We start from the raw sequence: 24,804 nt of genomic DNA, 5'->3' as shown, positions 1-24,804 counted from the left end.
GATTCGTATTGCTTACAGTGCCATCGTCCGTTCCTGGAAATAGGTTGTATTAATTACAAAAATCGGACTCCATACACAGACGGATTTATTCATTGTTAAATTCTCGGAATATGAAAGAACAGAAATAAATAAAATATAGTTGAAAGCTACTGTTTCCTTGTCAAGCATAATTAAATTTATTTCCCTTTGAACACGGGTTTGTACGCACAATTTATTTCATATACGAGCTCATTGAGCGACTGTTTTAATACAAAGTTACAATATGAAAGAGTATTTATTTTTTAAGTAGCGTATTTAATTGTTCAAATAATATTACATTACATTGTATGTCTCTTTATGCTTCTCATTTAGAGTAATTTTAATACAATGCAAGTATGGCTGAGGGCAAGAAGATGGTACCTAAGCTACAAACCCCTCTACTAATAGACATATTTATCATCCTCCCTCCTGCTCTCACCCCATATTCTTCCATACCCTTCCATCTGCAGTCATCTCACAAGTATCATTATATAGAACAACCTATAATAATTAACGTTGGAAAACTATGACGGAGAAGATATTCTAATGAAAGTTACACATTCTTCATACCAACTGATTGAAATTCAGAACAAGTAAAAATATGAATGTAAAACTACCAAACCAGCATATTGACACAAAAATCCAAAAGCACAGTGGTCCAAAAATTACACTGCTGGCCAAAAAATTGCAGTCAAAATTCAAGGCCTTAACTAAAGCGAAAACACAGTTGTGCACTTAAATCATGCGAGGTATCTTTTGATTAGCATACATTGTTATGCGGTGGCCACCGTCCTACCGACCAGATTGCATGTATCTGCATAATTTTGTTTAGAACTTCGTGGTAGGACGCCCCACTGTGCACTGGGCTGTAAAGCTAATAATTGTTGGTTGGTTTCTGTTGTTTTGTATGTGATTCTGTTGGTCTGGATTTTTGATACTTTTGGAAAAGTACAGTTGGTACTTAAATATTGGTATCGACATTCTGAATTGTGTATTTATTGTATATATTTCTTATCCTTTTCCTGGCCTTTTGCTCAATCAAGTGAGTTGAAATCATAATGTAACTTAACATAATAATATCTTTATAATCTTTATACATACGTATGAATTATGAATCTAAAAGCTTAATGGTCATCGATAAACCTTACAATATAGGATGTGTCATTGAGTAAAAATGTATAAATCCCACACATATGTGCCATTGAATTAAGTAAAAATATATAAATACCATACCAAATATATAAATATTAACAATGGGTATTCACCAAAAATAGAACGAAACCCCACAAAAATATAAACGTTCCTCTAAAAGATGCTTCGTCTATTTTGTTGATGAAAATCTGCCGGAGTTTTATGTAACATTTTTGCTTTTTCATAGTATTTTATAGTACCGTCAATGTTGATGTAGGTACAATCTTTTCTCGGAAAATAGCACTATTCTGGTCTTAACAAGACTAAAATAAAATATTGAGATGCTCTTCGTCAATTTATTATAATCAATATTTTAAACTTATAGTTGGAAAGTATAGTGAAACTAAATTGTAATTACTTTCTATTAATATATTCTCAAGAGTTTTCATAATATTTGAAGTAAAATTTTGTTTTGATACCTACAAGTACATTTTCTCAACAGTCTCTAAAATTAGGACTTTCAAAGAATAACTTAAGTTTCATTCATTCATAATTTAAGTCTATATTCCGAAAATAAATAATTCAACAGATAGATCTTCCTTTTCAGAGTTATAACATTTTCTGTCTGACATAAAACAGGATTACTATTTGAATATAATTTTGCTTCTAGGCAAATACTGAAACTCAGATATTCATGAAGTAATAAACAAACATATAAAAACGCAAAAATGGGACGACAAGAATATACTATTTAGGGACTTGAATATCAAATATTCGCACACTGAAACAAATATTAAAAGTGCTAGACAAAAAAAAAATAGCCTTGACACTGTTGGTAATCCATTACGTTTACAAGAAAAACAGATGCAAGTAGTCTAGACGCACCTACATTTCTCAAAGCTAATATGAGGTAAGGGAAATAAAAGCCGAGCTAATAAAAGCTAGCAGAAGCTGAATAAAGCGACAATGGCGCAACTAGGCGAGTGCTGGCACATCCGGGAACGCGGTCGGGTCAAGGTCACGGCCCGCGGATCGATGCAGCTACGACGCCCGTGCTACGTCCCGCTACGCCGTCCCCGCCCCGCTACGCCGCTACGCCACTACGCCCGAATCTCTAAATCCGCTAAGTTTGCGTTTTCGCGGATTTTAATTCCGCAAACCTGGATTTGATATTGACGTCACGCGTGTACTTTATAACAACAGAAGTTTTTTTTAAATATAAATCACAAATAATATATCGGGCTCTCTGATTAAATTGAACGAACGAGCCTGAAGTGGTTGGCTCGTCAGCGAAGCAGCGTAATGAATCTTTTTATTATACTGACAATGGAAAGTCGTATGTCATTGTATAAAGCACTGTAATTTTGAGGCTTTGTGTTACTGCCAGCATTTTAATTTCCTGTTGTGTGTGTTGCAATCGCCGGTAAAATAAAGTAACCGTAACCTTTATAATATTATAATTTTATCCTTAAGCTTTTTATTCATAGAGTCTATTGTTCTCGCGCATCCTGCCTCCCAGCTATTTCTTTTGTCTTTCAGTTGCTTTATGTTAAACTTTTTTAGACGACGACTATAAAGGAAATTGAGTAAAATTAATTAACAGGACACTTTTGATGATGGCATCTCCTTTAATGTCTCGCTCATTGTTATTCCTCAAACAATAAGGCACTATATTTTAGCTGTTTAAATATTGACCTTAAAAGGTGTATCCGCTACAAACACGGACCTACATCGAAACGAGTTAACAAAAAGGCAGCCTCGAGCCAGAGATAACTAATGGCGTCGTTCCAAATTCGCGAAAACAAAAAACGCCACAAAAATGATATATAGAACGCCTGTAACATTCCAAACAGCCCTCGTTACATTAGCAAAACAACTTTATCGGGCTCGAGAATTAAAAATAAATCTGGTTAAACAATAAACGAACGTTCGCTGTTTACAAAGGCCTGTCAGACGTTTTGTCAGGCTGTAATCTTCAATCGGAGCGAGATTACACTGAATAATACATTTGTTGAGTTGGAAAATAACGTCTGATTAGTTAATCTCTCGTTAGTTGGCCAATTTGGGAGCTAAATTAGCCTTAAGGAAGGCTTTACTCCTACTTGCTGTACTTATCCTAGTTTAGCTAACATTAATTTGATGAATTAGGAATGAAGTTATAAGACAACACAGCGTAACTAATCTTAGGAAAATTTTACAAAATTATCCATTGTTTTTACAGTAGGTCAATCTCTCAATGCTCAAAATATTTTTTTTTTGTATCTGAACTATCTTCTGTATAATGATAAGCGAAAGATTTTATGGAACCTAAACTTTTAAAAGATACTGTAACCATAAAACTAAAATACTATCATTTTAAGTCATAGCTATAACTCGATGGAGTAGTGATAAGTTGATGGTTCATATGAATAACTATAATATGATAGTAACAGAACTTATAAATGGAATCAATTGATGTTAAACTGTGCTTCATTCGAATCATACAAAAGTAATCAATTGTGTACAATTTTCCCTATACTTACAGTTAAATCGTATAAAGACTTGTTTTTATGTAGTCAATTAAAAATGGGAACAGTAATTTGTCTGTACAAGAAGTAAATAATATTTATCATTACAATATACAGCTGTATTTGCCATAACAAGTCTATTCATAGAAATACCGCATTATTTTCGTAACTAGAACCGTACCCATAATCATTAATATTATTTGCCACGGTTATAGAATTTGATTCATAGTTAGCGTTGAATCCAAATCTATTCATTGATTCATTGAATAATGCTACAGAGAGATAGACCCATTTATAAATAAATCCTCCTATGTAGGTTATAATTAACGTATAGGTCCAAATAGTTTACGTGTTCAAAATTCATTCTCATCAATTCAAATTAAGCGCTAATAGTAAATGCATCCGTAAATACGACCCTGTCACGTCAATTCGTACACCATGGCCTTGAGAACGACTTTATGCCATAGCGAGCGACAACCCCTCCTGACTCTAACGGTCATGGTCGCCATACGACCTCTGCATTATACAGGAGATGTCCGCTCACCTCCGAAGCCGGCGCCCGAATGGCCTTCTACACCGTCGAGCTACTGAAGGGTGGCGGGGTATGTTTACCCTCCCACTCGCCCCCGCCCGTGCCAGCTGAGCAGCGGCACGCTATATTTAGGTTGCGCTGTAAATATTCGGTCCAAGTACGGAAAAGCTCCCTCCACCCGCGCGGTGGGTGGGGCAGGGAGGCGGAGGTACGTTCCTGCTACATAAGCGGGTAAAAGTTGAAAGTTCACCAACGCCCCGCACACGAGTTCGCGCTGTTAGGGAACGCTTCTTTATTTAAATTCTATTGCAACTTGTTCGCCATTGTAGTCTCGGCTGAATTCGCAATGCCGACTCTAATTTTTCAATGTTGGCCAAGCCCCGTTTTTCTGTTGTGGAAACTTGTGCAATTGTTTTCAGGATTTCAATTTGGCGCCGTTGAATTTCGACACGTATTTTGGACGGGTTTTATGGTTATTGCAGTTGCGGTCCAATTCGGTTGAAACAAGCTTTGCAAATTATCATTGCAATGACGACGGTACGTTGAACTGGCAGCGACGACGATGCGAAATGGACACGAGTATCTCTTTAACGAAATTGAAACGGATTACTGTTTGGATGATGGGCCGTTCGCGTGCCGACGTAATTTCAGCTATCATCATCATTTACATCTGTCATATACGTACTTACTGATATATATTAGGTTGAAAGCTTTTGAATGGGTATTTTATTTAATTAAGGTTGATCATTAACAGAAACAAAAAGATTGAGTATAACAATAACTATGATTAAAGTAAATTATAAATACATTTTGAAACTAAATCTGGAGTTAAAATCACTCGCATCCTTTTGAGGGCTTGGAACTATCGCAGGATGGTGTATGTGGCACATCTGAGAGCTCGCTTTCTGAGTCCTGGTACAGGGTTATGTCGCCGGAGGCCTTCGAGTACTCGTACTCAGGTTCTGCGGTTTCGTACTTATCTTTTTGGTGTTTGGGGTCGTAGAAGGCGACGATGTTGAAGGCGCTGGAAGTGCCTCCGAATGCTATGCGCTCCTGGTAGCTGGTGACTGCCAGAATGGTGCCCGATGCGGGGTAGGAACACGTGATATATCTGTTGTGGAGATTTATCACTTCCAGGCAATTTGTACCGCTTCCTCCAACCACGGCATACTTACCTTTGCGGTTGTACTGAAACCAAATTAACACACCGTTAACAATACAATATTATAGCGCAAATACGATTGTTTATGTAAGCACTTAATTGTAGTGAATAACGTCGACAATTATACGTTCGTATTAATTAAGGTACACTAGCTTTGATGTACGCGTTTACGTATATGTGATATTAAATGTAAATCATTCAATTATGATTTCAATATGGAGTTAATTAATTGTTAGTATGTTTACTGATATAAAATAAAGCTTCAATTAACAAGACAATTGGTTTGTATTCTATCTAGTGCTTGTAGATTTAAGTGAAATTAATAGTGGTACCGGGAAATGTTATCAGACCTTGTATCACAGAACTAGAAACGGAATAACTAGTTACACCTGTGAGATATATCTTAAAATATGAGTTCTCCCAAAATTCTTACACAGCCGTCTAAAAATCTCGACCCTCTAAATAAATTCATCACTCCTCACTCCGACTCATTTTAAATCTTGATTAAGTTACGCTCTATTTTCGAATACCTTAAAGAAAATCAAATTGGCCGAGTGGAAAATCAAATAAATTTAAAAGCACAGCCATATAATTTCATTAGCAAAGAAATTCTCGATCTAATCCGTAACTCGCAGGTGTTCACGAACTAAAGTTATTTGATTTTCAGCAAATCACTTCGGCCAAACGACCCAGTAAGTATTGAGAATTTAAATTCTTTTTCGATCGCTTGATGAACTGATAAAAGTCAATGATCAAATATTTTCTTTGACTTTCAAAGAATGAAACAGTCAATCTTACGCAAATTAGCCTGAAAACACAGTTATAGAAATCTTTTATCTGTGCCAATTTAACGAGAGTTTTTTTTTAATGTCCAGGCTGTTAAAACTATAGACTAAGAAATCCACGACTTTCATAAGTAGAAATCTAAATCTGTGCATTTCATTTAATTAACAAAGCATGTACAATTTTCCCTTGTAAAACAAAACACTACACGGACAAAGTACATTGACCCTACATCATGTTAAATCAACAGCAAGTTCTATGAAATCTCCCGCTTGAATAGACTTTATCTAAGGGTACCTGAAACCGACCACAAACGTGATATTTAAGAAAAACATTACCACTCGCCTCTACAGTGAAATAACACAAAGAAATAAAACCGTTATGAATAAATTAATAAGGTTTCAAGCGGTGTAATGCGCAAAATGGATTTCCAAGAAAACATGATAGAAATACGAATACATACATAGCTTTGACTCTTCTAATGAACTTAATAAAAATGAACCTTGTTATCATTTCAGTGGCTTTTTAATCTATGTAATTTAGCAAATCTACTATCTTCATTGGACCTAAATGGACCGAATGAAATGAATTAGCAGATACCTGCAATTTGATGTAATCAATAACTAGAGTATTAACAAAATACAACGTCCTAACGTCCTAAAAAAATGTTAAATAAACACAGAATCAATGCCAATACATTTTAGTAAGTAATTAGTGAAAGCTATCTACAAAGAAAATATACCATCTCATTATCAAACATCACAACAACGCGGATAAAAGGACCAGAATTGTCTATTTTTTTCGGGAGTAAGCAAGAATACTGACGAATGTCAAGTGAATCTGACAAGCCTCCCAAAATTCGAGGTTTGTACCCACTGAGGTAATTGTATTTTGTTACCAAACACGGGTTTTGTTAGATTTACTTCTCTAAGGATTACTTTACATGGAAGGTTTGCCTATGATTTTTTTGTTCTGCTTTAAATTTTACATAAAATTCATAGAAAATGGTTTTTGTCACCCTGAAGTACATATATAGGTACTTATGCGAAAATTCATTTGAATCGGTTCAGCTGTTGAACCGTGTAACTTCACAAATGTACATAGGTACTCCCTCGCACACTCATATTACTACAAAGGATCAACGTTTTACAATAACGACCATATACAATTATCAAATTTAATGTCATTATTTAAGCACTAATTCCAGCACACACAGCTTGAGCTGTAACTTTAACCTGAATCTAAAACGATAGCAAACTAAAGCGACAAACTCAACATCACGATTCGGGTTATCGCAGCGAAAGTTAAACTAGATTCAACCGGCTAGTTGATAACTACGAGCGAAATCTCTGTAGAGAAACCACCCGGATAATTTAGTTCAAACAAAACAAAAAAAACGACAAAGTTATTCCGGAAAAATATAACTAAAACGTTCGAAGCTTTTTTATTCATAGGAAAATTTTTGTGCACACCGCTTTTTCGGTTGAGATAACTTCAATATCTATATTCAGAAAGCAGACGGTTTTATGAGATATTGCTCGTCATTCATTTATTCGAAATATTGGTTTCACGTTTTACGAGCAATCGTCGTCTATAAATCCGGGTGGAAGGAATAAGTGCCAATAATAAAGAGACATCATTTAGCTTTCTTAAAAAAATATATCAGCTTGATCATCTTTTCTAACCAATGTTATTATGCATACGTATGAAGAGGACAAACTTTATATTTTACCTCCCTAGGCATATAAAAAATGTGGTCGGTATCATATCATTTTATTTTCTTTCGTTTCTATTTGCCTTTCAGGTCACTCATGATCAGATTAGCAGTTTCAATAGGTATTAAAGTTAAAACTGAGTACTTACAGTGAGAATCGATACTACCTCTATAAGTTTTTTTTTTGTTATATTTGGAATACAGTTTCAGCGCAATTATTTTCGCAGAACTCTAGTTTCGTTTTTAGAGTACATACCTCCGTTCAGATATTTGCCGAATCAGCGACTATGTAGTGTACAGTAAAAGGAATTCTGTGTATTTGATATGCGCTGTGCACTGAATCGATTTTGACAACATTTCGCCGGTACAGCAATGGAAGCTTATTTCTTTTTAAACTTGCTATTCGTACGGACACAAAAATTCTGTATGTAAAGAGAAAATATTTCTGGAATCTACATAGCTATTTGCTACATTTTTAGCACAATTTGTTAGCTTAAATTGTAATTGTAAATTTTAGGTATATAACAGGTAAATAACGGACTTATGAGAATGGATGGATGCGGGTTGTTCAAGACCAGGATCATTGAAGGAAGCTTTTGTTCGGAAGGGGATGACAATATACTGTAGATATAATTTATAATGATGATGATAAAATTAATCATATCAGAGTTTAGGTTAGAAATATTATACCAAATTCCAACTACTGTGTAGCAATGGGGTCACTATGCAAATGTTTACATGTCAACATTCAATAGGTACTTAAGAAAAAGACATTAAAATACGTACATCCGAAGACCGCCAGTACCGACAAGCGTAAATGTATTCGCCGTCGACGTCTTGCCTCCGGTTCTGCACCCTGATGATGTTCAGCTGTTTTCTGGCCGTCAAATCCCATACGGTCAGGGCTTCTGTCGGCATCCAGCTCCCAGCTAGACAGTACTCCCTCTGTTGGGAAAGAAGTGTGGTTTTAACCGAATTAAGAAGGAGGTTTCGTATTGAAACTTTTTTTGTTTGTTCTTGTAAATTACATGAAAAACATTGGCAACATGGCTTTTAGCTTCAAAGTCTCGGATCTCATGTATATAAAATAAATTATATATTCGAACTCGAACGAAATAATTCCCCAATACGCGGCCGCGCTATGATAAAGTTATTATTAAAAAAGAAATACCTGCTTGTAAGACAAAGCCTTAGCATTACCGATTGATATAAATGCCACCAAAATATATCTTCTATAAACACACAAAGAGATAAATTATTACCACGAGCTCAAAACATAAGCGCCCTTTATTTCCTTAATTGAGACATTAATTTTGATTTAATAAAATATGCTCATGTATCTCCATAAAATTGATTTCTGATCCACGAAACTCACCTCTGACCTTTGAATCAACACACGTGTATTACCCGACAACCCTCTTATATCCAGTTTTTATATAAAAAAGAAGTACTGCAGTACTTTGAATGGGCCTAAAAAAGATATAACATACAACTACTCCATAGAGAAAGTTGTCTTACAGGGAAAAGTGGATGGAACCAGATCACGCGGCAGATCACTGGACTGATCAAATATGTGATCCAAGATGTGGTCACTGGTCAGAAACCGCTTATCTAAGTGCACCAAACAATATGCCAAAAGGGAGAGATGATGGCAGGATAACGCACGTAGGTTTGTGTTAGCCCCTATCGGCATAGCGGGCTCCTCAACGTGACCATGATTACTGGCCACTCAGGGGCAAAAAAATAGAGAAGAAGATTCCTCTCTATAGTGCTTAACTCATTCTTAAGAAAATAAGCGGTTCTTTTAGCTTACACACGATAACTTTTGACATTTACTCTATATCAAGGAACTGTAAGCAAAACGAATCATTTCTTATTTAGGAACCAGACATAAGCAATACAGAAGTAACAACCCGCAACACGTGTAAATCTCTTCCCAGTGGGATTGAGATAAAAATGTGGCATATTGTACAGTTTTCCTCCTTTCGCACAGAAGTTAGAGTCGGGAGATAACATAGTATCTGATAAGTTGGTGCTGCGGTTGACAATATCCGGGAAAAGATGGTTTTAGTGGTGTTGTGATAAGAGTACACTTTGTGTTGTTCCGATTTCTTGTAAGAAGTTATAGGTACCTATATTATTTTCTAATTCTTATTTCAGACATTTTCGACTAACAGTGATTAAATTCATCAAAACTGATTATTATTTACCACAGATAAAGATTTTCAGCACCAAGTTTCAAGTCCCCTGAACTACTAGAAGATCTATTGTTGCCGTAAATATGTATATACGAGTCATGTTTTAATGTGCAACAATACCCCAACCCCTATCAATTTCACGTTGCTAATAATATGTTTAAAAACTTGGAAGATTATTTCATCCACGAAATACCATGTAAATACATAACTTATTTAACCTTTATTGAATTTATTTTTTCTCGATCCCTTCCAGGTAATGATTAAACTTCTGAACACACGGGTACCTCTGACCTTAATTTTTACTCTTTGTAAAGGTTAAAAAATATTTCAAGGGTACCGTTACACGTGCCTACAGTGGTCGACGTTAGTAAATTAGCTATTTATTCGCGTGAACATAATACAAATACAAAATTAAACGGTTAACAAAAAGGATTACTGTAGAATACCTATTCCATGATAGAATACTCCGTGCGTAAATTGTTCTTTAGGATAAAAGCGGGAGTTACGCCCGAATACTTGAACTAAATTTTAAAGTTGGTTAAAGATCACTCTATGCTTCACTTAAACTACTCTCTGCTACAGAAATACCTTTTAGAACTGAGTTCCCAATTTTTGTGAATTTCGAGGTAAAAGTATCTGTTACGTTAAAAAATACATAAGTATCAAATGCCCCATTCGCATCTATATTTCATCCTCAAAAGAACTATGATTATATTTTTTTACCACATCAAACCAACACAACAATAAAATTACCTGTAACAAAAAAAAAAACACAAAAACAAAAGAATGTAGCAGCAAAATTCTTAAAACAAACCAATATTAGTACCCAGTCCACAGAGAAAGTTGTACCGCTGCTTTTCAAACTAAAAATATCGGGTGCCCGAGCAATAATAATATTCTTCAAAGGCAAAGAACAACTATAGGAGAACATCAAACTTCATAACGACGTAGCCCGGCTAAGCTGTAGATGGAACGCGAACTTGTACGACAAAGCTAGAGTTTTTAATTAAAAAGGGACTTCTACTGATGCTTTAGACCTGTAGTCTATGTGAGATAATTTAGGAACATTACTTTGATGTTTTTGTTTTTTGATGCTAGTGTTCTAGGTGATATAATGGTTGGAAGATCAGATGTATCGACATTTCAATTTCTGTATGACACTAAGTCTGAGATAGCATCAATAAAAGTAGCCGTAAAGGAAATTGACACAAACGGAAATACAAATAAACAAACTGTAAAATTTTGCCATTACAAGCTATTCCCGCAAAAAAATGAACCTATAAAAAATAACTATCTTAAATGAAATTAGGTACAGGAAATGGGATACACTTAATCCTCTTTCTCACACAATATCTTAAGTTTAACGAAATATCTTCCCGAGTGAGGAAGTAAACCATACGCGAACAAGCAAAACATTATGGCGCCTTATATAAGCCTTCGATTATTCCAGGAACATAAGTACGTCATGATTTTCGGAAATGAGAAACAAAGTTAATTTTGCTCGTCGACTGATTGAACACAGTTACCGATGCGATGGATTTTTTACGGGAAAATGAAACGAAATTGTGAATCCCTATCCACGTAAGTATGGATATATGTTGACATTAATTGGGATTACATATTTAGAACATATTTAATTAAAATATACCAAAATAAAAAGTAAATCAACAAGACTTGCTATCTATAATATAAAAATGAATCGCAAAATGTGTTGGTAAGCGCATAACTCAACAACGCCTGGACCAATTTGGCTAATTCTTTTTTTGTTGTGTTTGTTATTGTCAGGAAAAGGTTTTTATGAAAAAAAATAGGGTAAAGTAGAGAAGTCAGATGACGGGAGCGAAGCCGCGGGCAAAAGCTAGTTGTACAATAAAATTAAATGACAAGCATTAGTTTAGCCGAAGTCTCTGAGAATAAGGAATCGACCAAAAACATTTTTAAAAATTCTTTTTTTTAATCTTTACTTATTCAACAAAACACATTCACAAAACTTAAAAAAAATTCAGTATCTTTTCACGGCTTATTAGCTTATTTATCTCCAAAACGCATATGAAAATGGATAGATTATTTTGTCAAAATGAGTATACAAACATGGAATACATAAATAGGCACACATTTTACAGCACTATAAAGGTTCATAAAGCATGCATATTTAGATTTGCATTAGTTATTTACAGCCACTAAAATGGCCTTTAATGACGCTAGTAAAATTAAAAAGTTTTTATTGTAAAAAATGAAATGTTGCAGTTACACTTTTAAGTGGCTGATTATTTGATGCTATGTAGCTCTGATGGACGTCATGATATGAAATGAATTGTAAATTAAATTCGTTTATAAGTTTATTAATCTGGGAGATTATGCTACTGTGATACCTGTTGAGTAAAGAACTATCCAAATCCATATTAAGTTTTAAATACTTATATTACCTATATTTTTCATCTTAACCGACCCCAACATAGTTGGGAAAAAGGTTCGGAGGATGATTTTCCATCTTAAGGCGGATATCTCTCACCTCCTCTTTCATTTATATTAACATCACCGCCTATACATAATAATTAAAAAGTTTCCACCGAAAGTTGTGAAAAGTTTTGTGATTAAATACAGTTAACTTCCAGCCATGTCTTTGTAAGAAATTCATTTTAAGATTCACGACGGAAAACTTTTTTCGCTATGTACAAAATATAAAGCCTTACCTAGCGGGAAGCTTCCAGCCTAGCTTTGCATACTTACCTATATTAAAAAGAGGATTTTTTTGAGTTTCTGATATCAATGTGAGTTATCTCTGGAGATTTGGGACGAATAACAGTGCATACAGAACCCAAATATAACACGGGTGGATTTTGGTAAAATATCGCAAAGGATGTATGTACGTAAATAATATTAAAAGGAAACCTTTTTCATAATAGTTAAGATTTTTTGGGTAGTGCGAATTTAAAACAGGATTTATACGATTTTGATTACCATGCAGTTATTTTTATGACTAAAACGTGAGTTCTGTTTTTGTTATATATTATGAATCCGAAAACATAATCGACATGAGCAAAATATCTACCTACTCGTGCTGACAACACAAGTGGGTGTGTATTGTATGTACATGACAAAATACAGGACTTCTATTACATAAAAGGTCTTACGTTGAGGTCAATAGCATCGCCGCAAATGTCAACGCCTTCGAAAGTCATAACGCAGCCGACCTGACATCTCACGTCCCAGATCTGAAAGTATTGCAAATGTAAATAAAAACTCGGTAGGGATATTTTATTTTATACTTGTACTAGTTGTTTCCTGCGATTTTATTCGTTTTTTTGACGACAAACATTAAGAATTATCTATGGAAAGTTCTAAAACTGACTATCGTCGAAGTTAAATAATGTATGTACAGTAGATACTAGTAAGAGTGTTGTTAATATCCACTCTCGAAATTTATCTTGGGTACTTCACTTTAAAGCGACTTATGAGCCTGTTTTAGCCTGCAACCAAATAATGTCACGAGGAAAAACACTGATATCTTTCAACTACCTTGTAATCCACAGATTAATACGTTCGAACAAACAAACCATTCGACTTCATACATATTTTATGAAACACGTGTGAAAATAGGAGCTGCTATAAAGGAAAACTGGGTACAGTACAATATGCAAAGAAGTAAGAAAAAGGTAGAATGTGTAAAGATAGACATCCGTTTATGTAAGTAAATATTTTTATTGCGTGACTGAAACAGTAGTAAATAAACTGTAATAAGTATTATAATAGGAAACACGGTATTGCACTTTTTATACTTAAAGTGCTATAATTTATGAATGAGTTGGAAATTAATTGCATTATAATATAAACTGTATTCAATTTGATTTATTGTAACTAATAATCCAAAAATATTGCCTTATGAGATAATGGTAATCCTACCATAAAACCATTTTTTTTCTTCTGCTGAAGAAAAGGTCCCGCACCTTTCTTACACCATTTTCCCTGTTATAAAAAACTAATCTAGAAACTGACATTCTCATAAATAAAGGTAGTAAAGTAGGTGTAGTATTCAGTAATAAGTCTTTTGCAAAAAAAAATGTGAACATTACAACAAAACTAATATTTTAAAACGAATAATGAACACCTACATACATAGCATTAGTCCATTAATCGCATTGAAACTTTTACTCGCAAACTCGCTAACTTTAATGCAATCAGATCTATTATAATTGATTTATGAAATAAGTATGAAATAGGTCATACATATCCAATTAATAGGTTTCATCAATTATCTAGTAACTACGTCGAAATCCATTAAGGATTAAAAAGGATTGGATTTCCAACGGTACCACAAATGGAATCGAAATAGGTTTGTTACTGAAGCTAGAATTTAGTTTAGATAGTACCTAATGTTGTTTTTAGTAGAACATAATGCATTCATCGACTTCAAGATAAGGTAAATAAGACTATACAACCTTATTAAAATATGGGAGCTAAGAATCTGTAAAGAAAAGCTAGTCTAACATTATCTATACCTAAAGCTGAAAAGTTTGTTTATTTGAAACGTTAAGTTATCAGCAAGAACTACTCGACCGATTCGAAAAATTATTTCAGTGTGGGACAGCTCATTTATCGACGAAAACTTTCTTTGTTTTTTATATAAATGGCTACCAATGTGGTATCTAACCGATAAAAACAGCGCTATAAGACGCAATACGTAAAACGTTTTCCTCACTTCAGTGCGTATTAACGTCTAGTAAAAAACGAAGGAACGCCTAAAAAAAGGTAACAACAACATCAAAGCAATACCGTAAGAATAGAACATTCATAATAGCCAGCGAACAATACTCCGCCGACTAAACCGCGCTTAATAAATAATTTCACCAGTTAACCGCCGAGAGAAATATTTTAATCTCGACAGAGATGCTTTGAGTCTGTCCGCGGTCGTTGTCCGCCATGTTTAATTCAGCACGTGTTTACTACTTGCAAGTAAGTTACTCGCCCCACGTACTCGCCGACAGTAGATTCGTACATTTATAGGACAACGACAGCGCGTGGGGGTATTAAAAAAGTATCGCTATAACATGTTCATTGGGGTGGTAACGCTACCTGTTTATGAGACAGACGTTACATAATGTGTGCTTATCTTGACACACCATGTATAAGTTGTAATATTCACTACAAGATACGAGAAGGTTCGAGCTTTGAGCGTCTATGAATAGACGAATGGCTAATATATTGCTGTTCCTGGTACAATGCTGTGTTAATTATTGAGCTTGATTAATAATTATAAATTCTGTTTACCAGAATCTTGATGTCAAGATAAACCCTGGTCAAAGAGAGTCGTAGTGAGTAGAGTCACTGTATTCCAACTGAACACAACTACTAAACATGTTTATAATTTGGTAAGCTTAAACGGTGCATGACAATACTTTGTTTGCATTTAATTGGCGTGACCACGTCAGCTATCTCGTGTGCAAAATTCCTTTATCACCTTCGTCAGGTCTAAACAGTGACTGCACGGCTAAACATTCTGCGGTCAAATTGCACTCATGTTTTGCAAAGTTATCTACAGTTACGTTGTTATTTTTTGTTGTACCTCATAACGAAGTTTGTTTGAGTTAAACAATGCGAGCTATTTTGTTTTTTGAACAACAATAGTTACTCGTGTGTTAAAAAAGTTGAAGGTTGAATGTTAACTCTGTTTAATTTGAGCTCATTTAAAATTAAAGCGTAGTTTCATATTCTATGCCAGAGATATTCGCTCAAAGGCTCTCTAACAATCTGGAGATTCACAATACATAAATGATTGCTTTGCGCCGATCTAATAAATGTTGGTACACCTACGTGAATTTGAGGCTTGCTTGCGAAATATTTTCAATAGATTTCGATTTCTTTATTATTGCTTACACGATTAATAAAAGGTTATACAAATTAATCCTAGAGTAGAAATATTATTTTTCAGGTATAAAAGGGCACTTCAGATCATGGCACACAATACTACTTAAATTCAATTCATCTCAACCAGAAAAATCTTAAAATCGGAGATCAGAGATAGTCCACCTACCTATTTATTTGCTAAATGCTTATATTTCAAAGCACTTGGTTTCTTAGTTTTTATAGCTACTCACTCTGAGGGTCTTGTCCCACGCACCACTGGCGAACATATAAGGCTTGTGGGGATGGGTTCTCAAAGCCACCACCTGTCCATAGTGCATCCTCTGCAACTTCTTCGGGATAAACTGGAGACGTAGCTTGTGCACTTTGTATGTACTTTCAGCCTGTAAGGAGAAATAGTGGGGTTTAAAACCTCCTTGCTTAAAGTGATAGAAATAGTAGGTATGGACAATGGTCGCCTAATTGTTGGGATATAAACATGGATGATCAAGTAGCTGGGAAGTTTGCTGTGCCACTCCTTCTTCTCAGCGAAAACACATAGGAAGTGGTGAAAGGTTTTGGGGGCTGTCTTTTGTTTTCAATTATCGAAAAGTGCTGATTTATTAGCCTAATTTGAATATACGTTTTTGAAGTTTCAGTTTGAGGATTGAAAAGCCTAGAATTATGCATAAAGAATCTTGAAGTTGAAATTTATTTTCTTTGTTATTTGAGCGTGTATCAAAATAGACAAACTGGTCTAGCTTTAAAGGTTGAAAACATTATGAATTTGTTCATTTCGCAAACCTCAGCTTAACGGTTTGTATTCCCAATAACATTTAAATATCCGACCTAAATTTTAATGTCAAGGCCGTCAAAGTTATAATAAAACCAATGCAATGTCACTTTTATTACCGCACTCGGCCGAGATTAAGCTGTAACGTTTTACTGGTTACATTTTATGTATGGCTGTAAGAAAATGAGCATACTTGTAACCCTGTGTTGGTACACAGTTTAGCCATGTATTCACTGGGAAACAATGTTTCAGATACACAGTTTCTGAAACATCACGTAGATGTTTACAGCAACAATGTTCCGGAAACTCTGCCGACCACATCGTCCACAGAAACAAAATTATATGTTTCTGAAACAAAATTATTTGTTTCAGAAACACGTAGATATTGTTTCTGAAACAGTGTTTATAAACAATTGTTTCTCAGAGAATACATGGCTTTTAGATATACGCATGTGTTTGATGTTCGACACTCAGTACTGACAGTAAGAAGAAAGCTTCACAACTGTTTACAAGAGAATATGTCTAAGCTGTGATTGGTAGTTCCGTATATAGCGTAGTGTACCAGTAGATGTAGATATGGACCAGTCCAGATGTCAAAAGAATATAAGTAATCAAGACTTTAGACACCTAGTACCGTGTTGTATTATATTATAAAGACATTATTTATTTTTATACCACTAAAATACATCTCTTAAATTGAGTGTTTCTAACTAACCTTTTGTACCTAAGTATGTAATGTAACCCTAATTGCTCAGATTTATGTTATGACTGCGCGGTGTAACACAATATGTTATATCTAGAGATGCGATCTTCGCCCACATTAACCCCAAAAGTTTTAGACAATATCCATTGTTTTGAAGATTAAGTTTGAATCGATTAATTGGCTATCGATTATTTCGTATTAGGTTCTACGTACTTTATTTTGGTGGGAAACTTTAGTCCATTAATCCAACTTAGTTTGCCTGTATTTTGATTAGGTAGGTACTCGATGATTGAGAATAGGTCAGATCAGGTTCAGAGGTGAAGCCCGAAAAGAATGATTTAAACCTGTTGTTTTCTGCATTGTGAATACCTACCTAACTGCTACCTATAGTAACGGATGGTTCATTTTGTTTCGGTACTTATCATTTGCTTCCTTTTCACAAAATAAAAATAGTTTGAAAACGAACATCAGGAAGGCTAAAGTAATGAAATAAACATGCAAAAGATACATTTATCAATAAAAAAATCCTACGCAAAACATCTCGCTTTCAAAGCGTTTTTCTTCACAATGAAAGTAAATAAACGCCTAGAAATGTAATAAAATATCCAATGAACATAAATTTTGTAAAAAACATAAAAGAAAATGTTTAAATCACTTTACAAGACATGGCATATAATATGCAGATACAGTTAATATATTAGTGTATGCATATTCAGTATATTTGAGTAGTCCATGCCTCCTTTTGCTAATGGTTAGCATGTTTTACAAATAGCAACGTTTTAAGAAATAAACCGGCCAAGTGCGAGTCGGACTCGCGCACCGAGGGTTCCGTACAAATCCTGGTTAGATAAAAAGTGAGTCTCGCGCCAACCGTTCAGTTTAGAACAATCATAGTTATGGTAATTTCGTGAGAGTCAAAATAGCTAATATTTTTTATTTTATAATATAACTAAAATAGTAGGCCAGTACCTTGTAAAAGTTATTTTATTAAAGTTATTTATATACAAAATTTTATAGTCATCATTCAGAAATCTGATTGAAAATAACTAATTATGTCTTAAAGGTCATTGGGCATATCTGACCCGCTTTGTAAAAAGTGGCGGACATGAATCAAAGTAGTTTTAAATCGTGGAGAATGGTATGACGTTTCTTTGAATGTCCAGGATCGTTTGAAAAATATAATAGACAAGCAGTTTCAGAGGATTTTACAGGTTGCAATGCTAGTTTTTATTGTTAAAGACTTTTCATAAAGAAAGGATCTGGAAACCCTGAGTAATCGAGGGCAACTCTTGAATATTGTAGTCACGCATCGAGTCAAAACCAGACATGTGAGTGTATTTTTGAGGGTACTTGTAAACAGTGAAGGTTTGGAGCTGATTTGATTATGGAGACTACAGAGAGTCGAGGGAACTCCTGAACGGTATGCTGCAACTACCACGTGTTTGGGCTTATTTTATTCGTATTGGCGAAGACTTTCCACATAGATAGGTTTAACTGCCATTGTGGGATCGATAGCAAAGATCAGATATAGTTATGGGAACTCCTTTACAATTTATAACGTAACCTTGTGTTGGAGCTTATTTTATTTTAGGTGATGAGAATTCACTACTAATGGGATCTATTATTTTTTTAAACATGCATAGAGTTCTCTCGACTTTCTCACTTCTCCATCATCAGGTAAGCTCTAAACTTTCACTGTTTGATAGTATCACCAGACATACATCTGAGAATCAAGTTTTAATCCTATGCATGCCTACAATTTTTTATAGTTGCCCTCGATTTCTCAGGATTTCCATCATCAGATCCTGACCTGATGACAATGGAAATAAACGGCGAGTATACTCTTTCACTACAAAGAAATGATTTCTCAAATCCGTCAAATTTGGTCGTTTAAATTCCCCATTGAAATGAGGAAAATATTTGATGTTTACACCTGATTTTCTCTAGATTCTCACGGTTCACATAGATGCGACTAATGCCATAGTAAATCAGAGCCTTTATCATTATACTGTGCTATATTTCGTTCGTATCCGCCGTGGGTATGGTTTTCATACTAAGGTGCCCAATGACCTTTGAATGATTTAAAATTTTTCATAGTTTAGTGGCAATTATATTTAAGAAGTGTTTGATATGAATTTCAACTTTAATATCTCTACGCGTTCATGTAAAAAAGGGTAGTTAGTAAGTTTATAATTATTAAAAAAATATTTTATGTCGTGTAAGCAAAAATAATATTTTAATATTTTATGTAACTTCAAATTTATCATTTTCGCAATTTTTCCTTTATCTGTACTATATAACGCTGCTTCGTGGCGAATTTCAAGATTCTGAGTTCACGGGAAGTACCTTGTAGGTTTTGATTCCCTAGCGTGTGACAGAAATTCGTCTAAGGTGTCGGTATAACTGCTGTATCTTTTGATCGCGTTAACTTAGAAGTTTGTTTTTTTCACTGCCTAAAGGGACAATAGACTTAGGTATTTGGTATAAATTTCAATTTGATACCTTTATTCGTTCGTGAGAAATAAGGTAGTAAGTTTCATTTTATTAAAATATATTTTTTTATATTATATAACTAAAAAAATGAGATTTTCGTAATTTTTCCTATATTTGCATTATATGACAATACTTCATGCCAAATTTCAAGACTCTGAGTTTACGGGAAGTACCCTGTAGGTTTTGATTCCTTTGCGAGTGTCGAGAATTTGTTGAAAATATCGACATAATCGGTTGTATCTTTTGATTGGCTTGGCTTAGAAGCTTGATATTTTCACAGCTTAAAGGGACAACAGACCTGAGCATTTCATGTGAATTTCATCTTGATACGTCCACGCGTTCTTGAGATAAAGGGTCTTGACAGACAGACAGACAGACAGACAGACAGACAGACAGACAGACAGACAGACAGACGGACAACAAAGTGATCCTATAAGGGTTCCGTTTTTTCCTTTTGAGGTACGGAACCCTAAAAACAGATTTATTGTTTTGTTTTTTAGTTTGAAATATTGTGTTGCCAGAGTGAGAGATGAGGGTTTAAATAATACAAATTCAAAATTTCGTTTAAAGAAGAAAACGATTAGATACAAGAATTCTTCATTTCTACGCTTGGTAAAATTAAAAAAGAAATATTGTATTCTATGTTTATACATACCTCCTGAGTTTCCATGTCGTAGACTCTGATTGACGTGTCAGCGTAACCGACTGCCATTTTTGAGGAGTCCGTCAACAGTCCCAAGGAGAGTGCCGGAAATCGTTCTAGAACAATTTTTATACTTAGGTACCTGCGCTATTTTTCATACTCAAAATAAAAGAAATAAAAAAAACCGTTTCTTTATTTTTGGTACTACAAGTCTCAATTCATTTCTTGGGTTTTTACAACTAGACTATAAGTCCGCCTTTGTACATTGTTTTTTTTTATATAAAATGTGTGCAAAAAGTATAATAAATAAATAAATAAATAAAATAAATTAATATGGATATTATGGATTAGATACTAGAATAGGTAAGGATGTAGATAATCGGTCTAATAATATAATAAAATCTGAAATACCAACGTGCGATAAATGGCGTAGCATACGAGGAAATCCCGGGGCTTCCATAGAACTGCATGGTCAAACTCTCCAGCATCGGGTCAGCTCGGATGCAGTACGGAGGCGGGTCAACTATGGAGGTATCCATCTTCACAAATAAATGGATAAAGTTAATCGATAGGGCCGACAGCCAATTTGAGCTGATTTATATAGGTCTGCCCTTAAAGTTGGGCTTTGAAGACAGATTTTGTGTTGGCGATTTGCTGTAATACTTCAGTAGTGAGTGTGTACAATTCATTTTTAAATATAATTTTATAAATTTTACTATAAGAATTATTAATTTAAGATTTACGATAAAATTACTATCCTACTTAGGTATTTCATATGTACAATTGTGTAATTTATAGACGGACACCAAAACGTCGCCGAAAGGCCGAAGGTGCATTTTTAATCCAAACTAATATTATAAATGCGAAAGTAACTCTGTCTGTCTGTCTGTCTTTCTGTCTGTCTGTCTGTCTTTTCTTCACGCCTAAACTACTGAACCGATTTGTGTGAAATTTGGTACAGACATAGTTTGAAACTTGAGAAAGGACATAGGATAGTTTTTATTACAAAAAATAAAAATAAAAAATAAAATTTATTACGGACATACAGTGCCATCTATTGGTCAAATGTCGAGCTGTTCCTATGCTCCGTAGATAGATGGCGTTAATCGCGCAATGGTGTCATTACACGTGTTCGGTTCATGTTATTGTTTTCATTCAAGATCGGGAACTATGTGGGTAAAACCAAAAATCTGCCGGAAGTCACTATTCCACGCGAACGAAGTCGCGGGCAAAAGCTAGTAAATAATAGATTCGTTTTCTTATGCTTATTACGATATTCATATTTATCCAAATTCTTCAATGACTTTAAAGAAGTTTAGCTACTAAGAACAAACTGGAGTGAACAAGATAACATCAGTAACATCTACAAACGGACTAAAGTACCATTTCCAATACGCTTGTTTCGAAGCCTCACAGGAACAATTTCTGGTGAAATGCTATCTACACACAATACCGCTAGGCCGCTAATACCAATGGGAATGCCGGATAACATTTTAATCTTCGTTATTCCCAGTTGTTATTTGCTACATTGTTACAACGGAAATAAATACACGCTTTTGTGCTCGGATAAAATAAATAATTCCGTTTCGTGAATTGAATGCAGTCAGGTGCCATTCATAATACAAATGCCCATCAACCAATGGCTTTCTTCGAAAATCAGTTTCAATATTTTGTTGTAGGACATCGATTTTTTTTATATTAAGCTATTGTAATAACCGTAAGCCGAAAATCCACCTCTTGGACTCTTAAGACGAAATGGAGCCAAATGGATTAAATAGTGCAGTGGCTTGAATAAAAAATGCACGTCTTATGAACCCTTAATACGTCCATCTTCTAAGAATTATTTAAAAACACTAATGTAAAAACATTATCTCTAAGTATTAATAACACTTAGCGTAAGTATTTAAAGAAAAGTGCTGTTTTGATTATTGAAAGTCCTTTGCTTCAAACATGCAGTTCAACGATTAAATCGCAAAATCTGGTGCTTGTTTGTGCTCGCAATTATTACTCAAAGTCGAATTGTGTTCCTAAGCTTTACTGCGAATAGATTCCGGTTTCACTTACGTGTGGGATCTCGATCCGATACACGGCTCCGTCCATGCACGCCGCGTAGCAGATATTCTCCTCAAATGGACTGTATTCCAGAGCATGGACGGGTTTCGGCGGGAACTGAATATTTCGCAACGTGCAAAGGACAGCGCCTGTACTGCCATGTCGCATCTGAAATTATCGAGATTATGTTGGTAGTATAAACTTTGTTGAGTCTTGAAATGGGAATGCAGAATAATCATCGGTCAAGACATAAATAGGTATGTAGATTTTGCGAACTAAAAGTTTTTGTTTCTAAGCACAGCCAAAACACTTAGAAAACATCTAAATTATTAAGAGAGAAGTATAAAACGAGATCTTGAAACAAGTAAGTACATAATAAAATTACAGTTCCGAACATAGGTACGTAGGCATCGCTTGTGACCTTTTACAGTAATTTCACTATTGGAATCTACCTAAGTAGTTACCATTTTATTTTAATAACAGGGCCTTTCAGAAGCCACTACAACTTATTCAAAAAGACTCATAATTTAGCACTTGGTAACTTAATTTGAATATTTTAGAAAAGTACTAGGCAGGCACTTCGTCTTTATTCAAAAGGAATGAGATTGGACCAATTATGTAGAAGTTTCAGCTTTTAATGATCACTTTTTTAGATTGAAATAAAGCAGTGCGTTTTAATTTGAGTCACATGTCGTATGTCGTATCATTAAAACACCTTTAGTTACGGAAAAGTTCACCCTTGGTGAGTAAATAATAAGTGCGGTTATTTGAAAACAACAGTTCAAAAAACTCAAACTTTCAACACTTTCTACAGATATCCATCAGATAAGACAAACAGGCCATTGTTCTCCAAGTCCTTGTTCGAAAGGCACCTGGTTGTTAGTTTAGGTTAGCTTACAATATCATCAGTTTTCCGCCCTCCAGTCTATTAATTTAGGTGCTTCACTAGTGTTTGTGAAGCTAAAACAATTACCGTAGCTCACCTCTATCGCGCCCGAGGCATGGCCCACGATAATATGATATCCGTTAGGCGAAAATTCCAGCGCAGTTATGGCACCCTTTTCAGAACTAAACCATCTACATTGCAACATTTTGTTCGGAGTATTTTTCAAGAACTTTTCTTCATTTTGTTTGACCCACTCGTATTTGTGTTCTTCGGGTTCGATAGGACAGTCGTAGAACATCGGATACCAAAGATTAGGTTGCAATTCATTTTTATAGTAATCTTTGATAATCTTTCCATAATCTTCAATAAGCTCTTGTTGTTCAGTGTCCGCCATTTTTGTCGTGGTCAACTAGTTTACATAATTGGATACAAGGAATACAATTGAAATACAGAGTAGGTAACAAACGGTACCTACCTAAATAACTGGGTATTTTTTCATGGCTTACTTTTCGAGTTTTCTAAGTAAAAATGCCCAGAAAGCACGATAACGTCGGCTCCGAAAGCTTACTTTGTTATGAAATTAAATTCCCAAATATTTAATAAATAATGTGAAAGTTATAAGAATGTTTAATTCACCCACGCCTACTTATGTAAGGTAAGTACGTAAGTAAGTAGTTTTAAATTGGTAACACAGATAATACGACTCTACCTTATAGTTTTCTTAAACTTTAAGGGGTCTTGGGTTAGCTGCTAATTACTATAAGACCAAACCTGCAAAAATTCATTCACCCACCTGAATTAATCCAGTAGCATGACCTACAATAATAAATTCACCGTCTGGCGTGTATATCATAGAACAGATAAATCCACATTCCAACAAATAATGATTCTGGACTAATTGTTTATTAGCAGTATCTTTGAAGAACCTTTCATTGTTGTCTTGCAGCCAAGTTAGTTCGCGAACGCTCAGTTTACTTTCAGCAAATGATGTAAAGGGACCTCTAGAATGAACCTCGTCGCGGGTAAGGGTAGATGTTATCCGATTTCTGTATTCGTTGACAAAAACCTGTATGTCCGATGTACATTCAGGTATATTATGTTGGCTTTGGCTTGGTGCAGTGTGCCTGGAAAGGTCCAATTTGATAGACATTTTCAGATCTTATATTCTATCAAATCGTCAAAATATCTTCACCAATTAAAAATTAAAAAATATCAATAAATGAAGGAATCAGTATTTATAATAAACCGAAAGACCATTGACAAGACAGAGAACAGCTGTCTGACAACCAAAAACAATGTTTTTGATAGAAAAGAACTCGGAAATGAGGTGCGTTGCCTAGTTGTTATA

The 24,804-nt window shown here is 34.8% G+C and overlaps 1 protein-coding gene across 1 annotated transcript; it reads right to left on the bottom strand.

The window, feature by feature from the left end:
* Positions 1-4,969: 4,969 nt before the first annotated feature.
* On the bottom strand, positions 4,970-24,606 carry LOC124630902. The gene is made up of 8 exons (XM_047164944.1): positions 24,250-24,606; positions 22,583-22,738; positions 20,934-21,057; positions 20,531-20,634; positions 16,141-16,290; positions 13,180-13,260; positions 8,634-8,792; positions 4,970-5,376 (listed from the first exon to the last, which is right to left on the bottom strand). The coding sequence occupies exons 1-8, from the start codon at positions 24,604-24,606 to the stop codon at positions 5,023-5,025; spliced, it is 1,485 nt and encodes a 494-aa protein (XP_047020900.1). The 3' UTR covers positions 4,970-5,022.
* Between the last annotated feature and the right edge of the window lie 198 nt (positions 24,607-24,804).

Source organism: Helicoverpa zea, chromosome 6 (genome assembly GCF_022581195.2).
Source record: "Helicoverpa zea isolate HzStark_Cry1AcR chromosome 6, ilHelZeax1.1, whole genome shotgun sequence".
NCBI classification, from domain to species: Eukaryota; Metazoa; Arthropoda; class Insecta; order Lepidoptera; family Noctuidae; genus Helicoverpa; species Helicoverpa zea.
The sequence above is the reverse complement of the archived record's forward strand: the minus strand, read 5'-3'. Positions and strand labels throughout refer to the sequence as shown.

Coding starts and splice junctions, on each gene's coding strand:
- LOC124630902 (XM_047164944.1), bottom strand. CDS start 24,606: ATGTCTATCAAATTGGACCTTTCCAGGCACACTGCACCAAGCCAAAGC. Junction 20,635..20,933: donor TGCTACGCCATTTATCGCAC/GTTGGTATTTCA, acceptor AAATTGTTCTAG/AACGATTTCCGGCACTCTCC. Junction 8,793..13,179: donor GCGATGCTATTGACCTCAAC/GTAAGACCTTTT, acceptor CTTTCCCAACAG/AGGGAGTACTGTCTAGCTGG.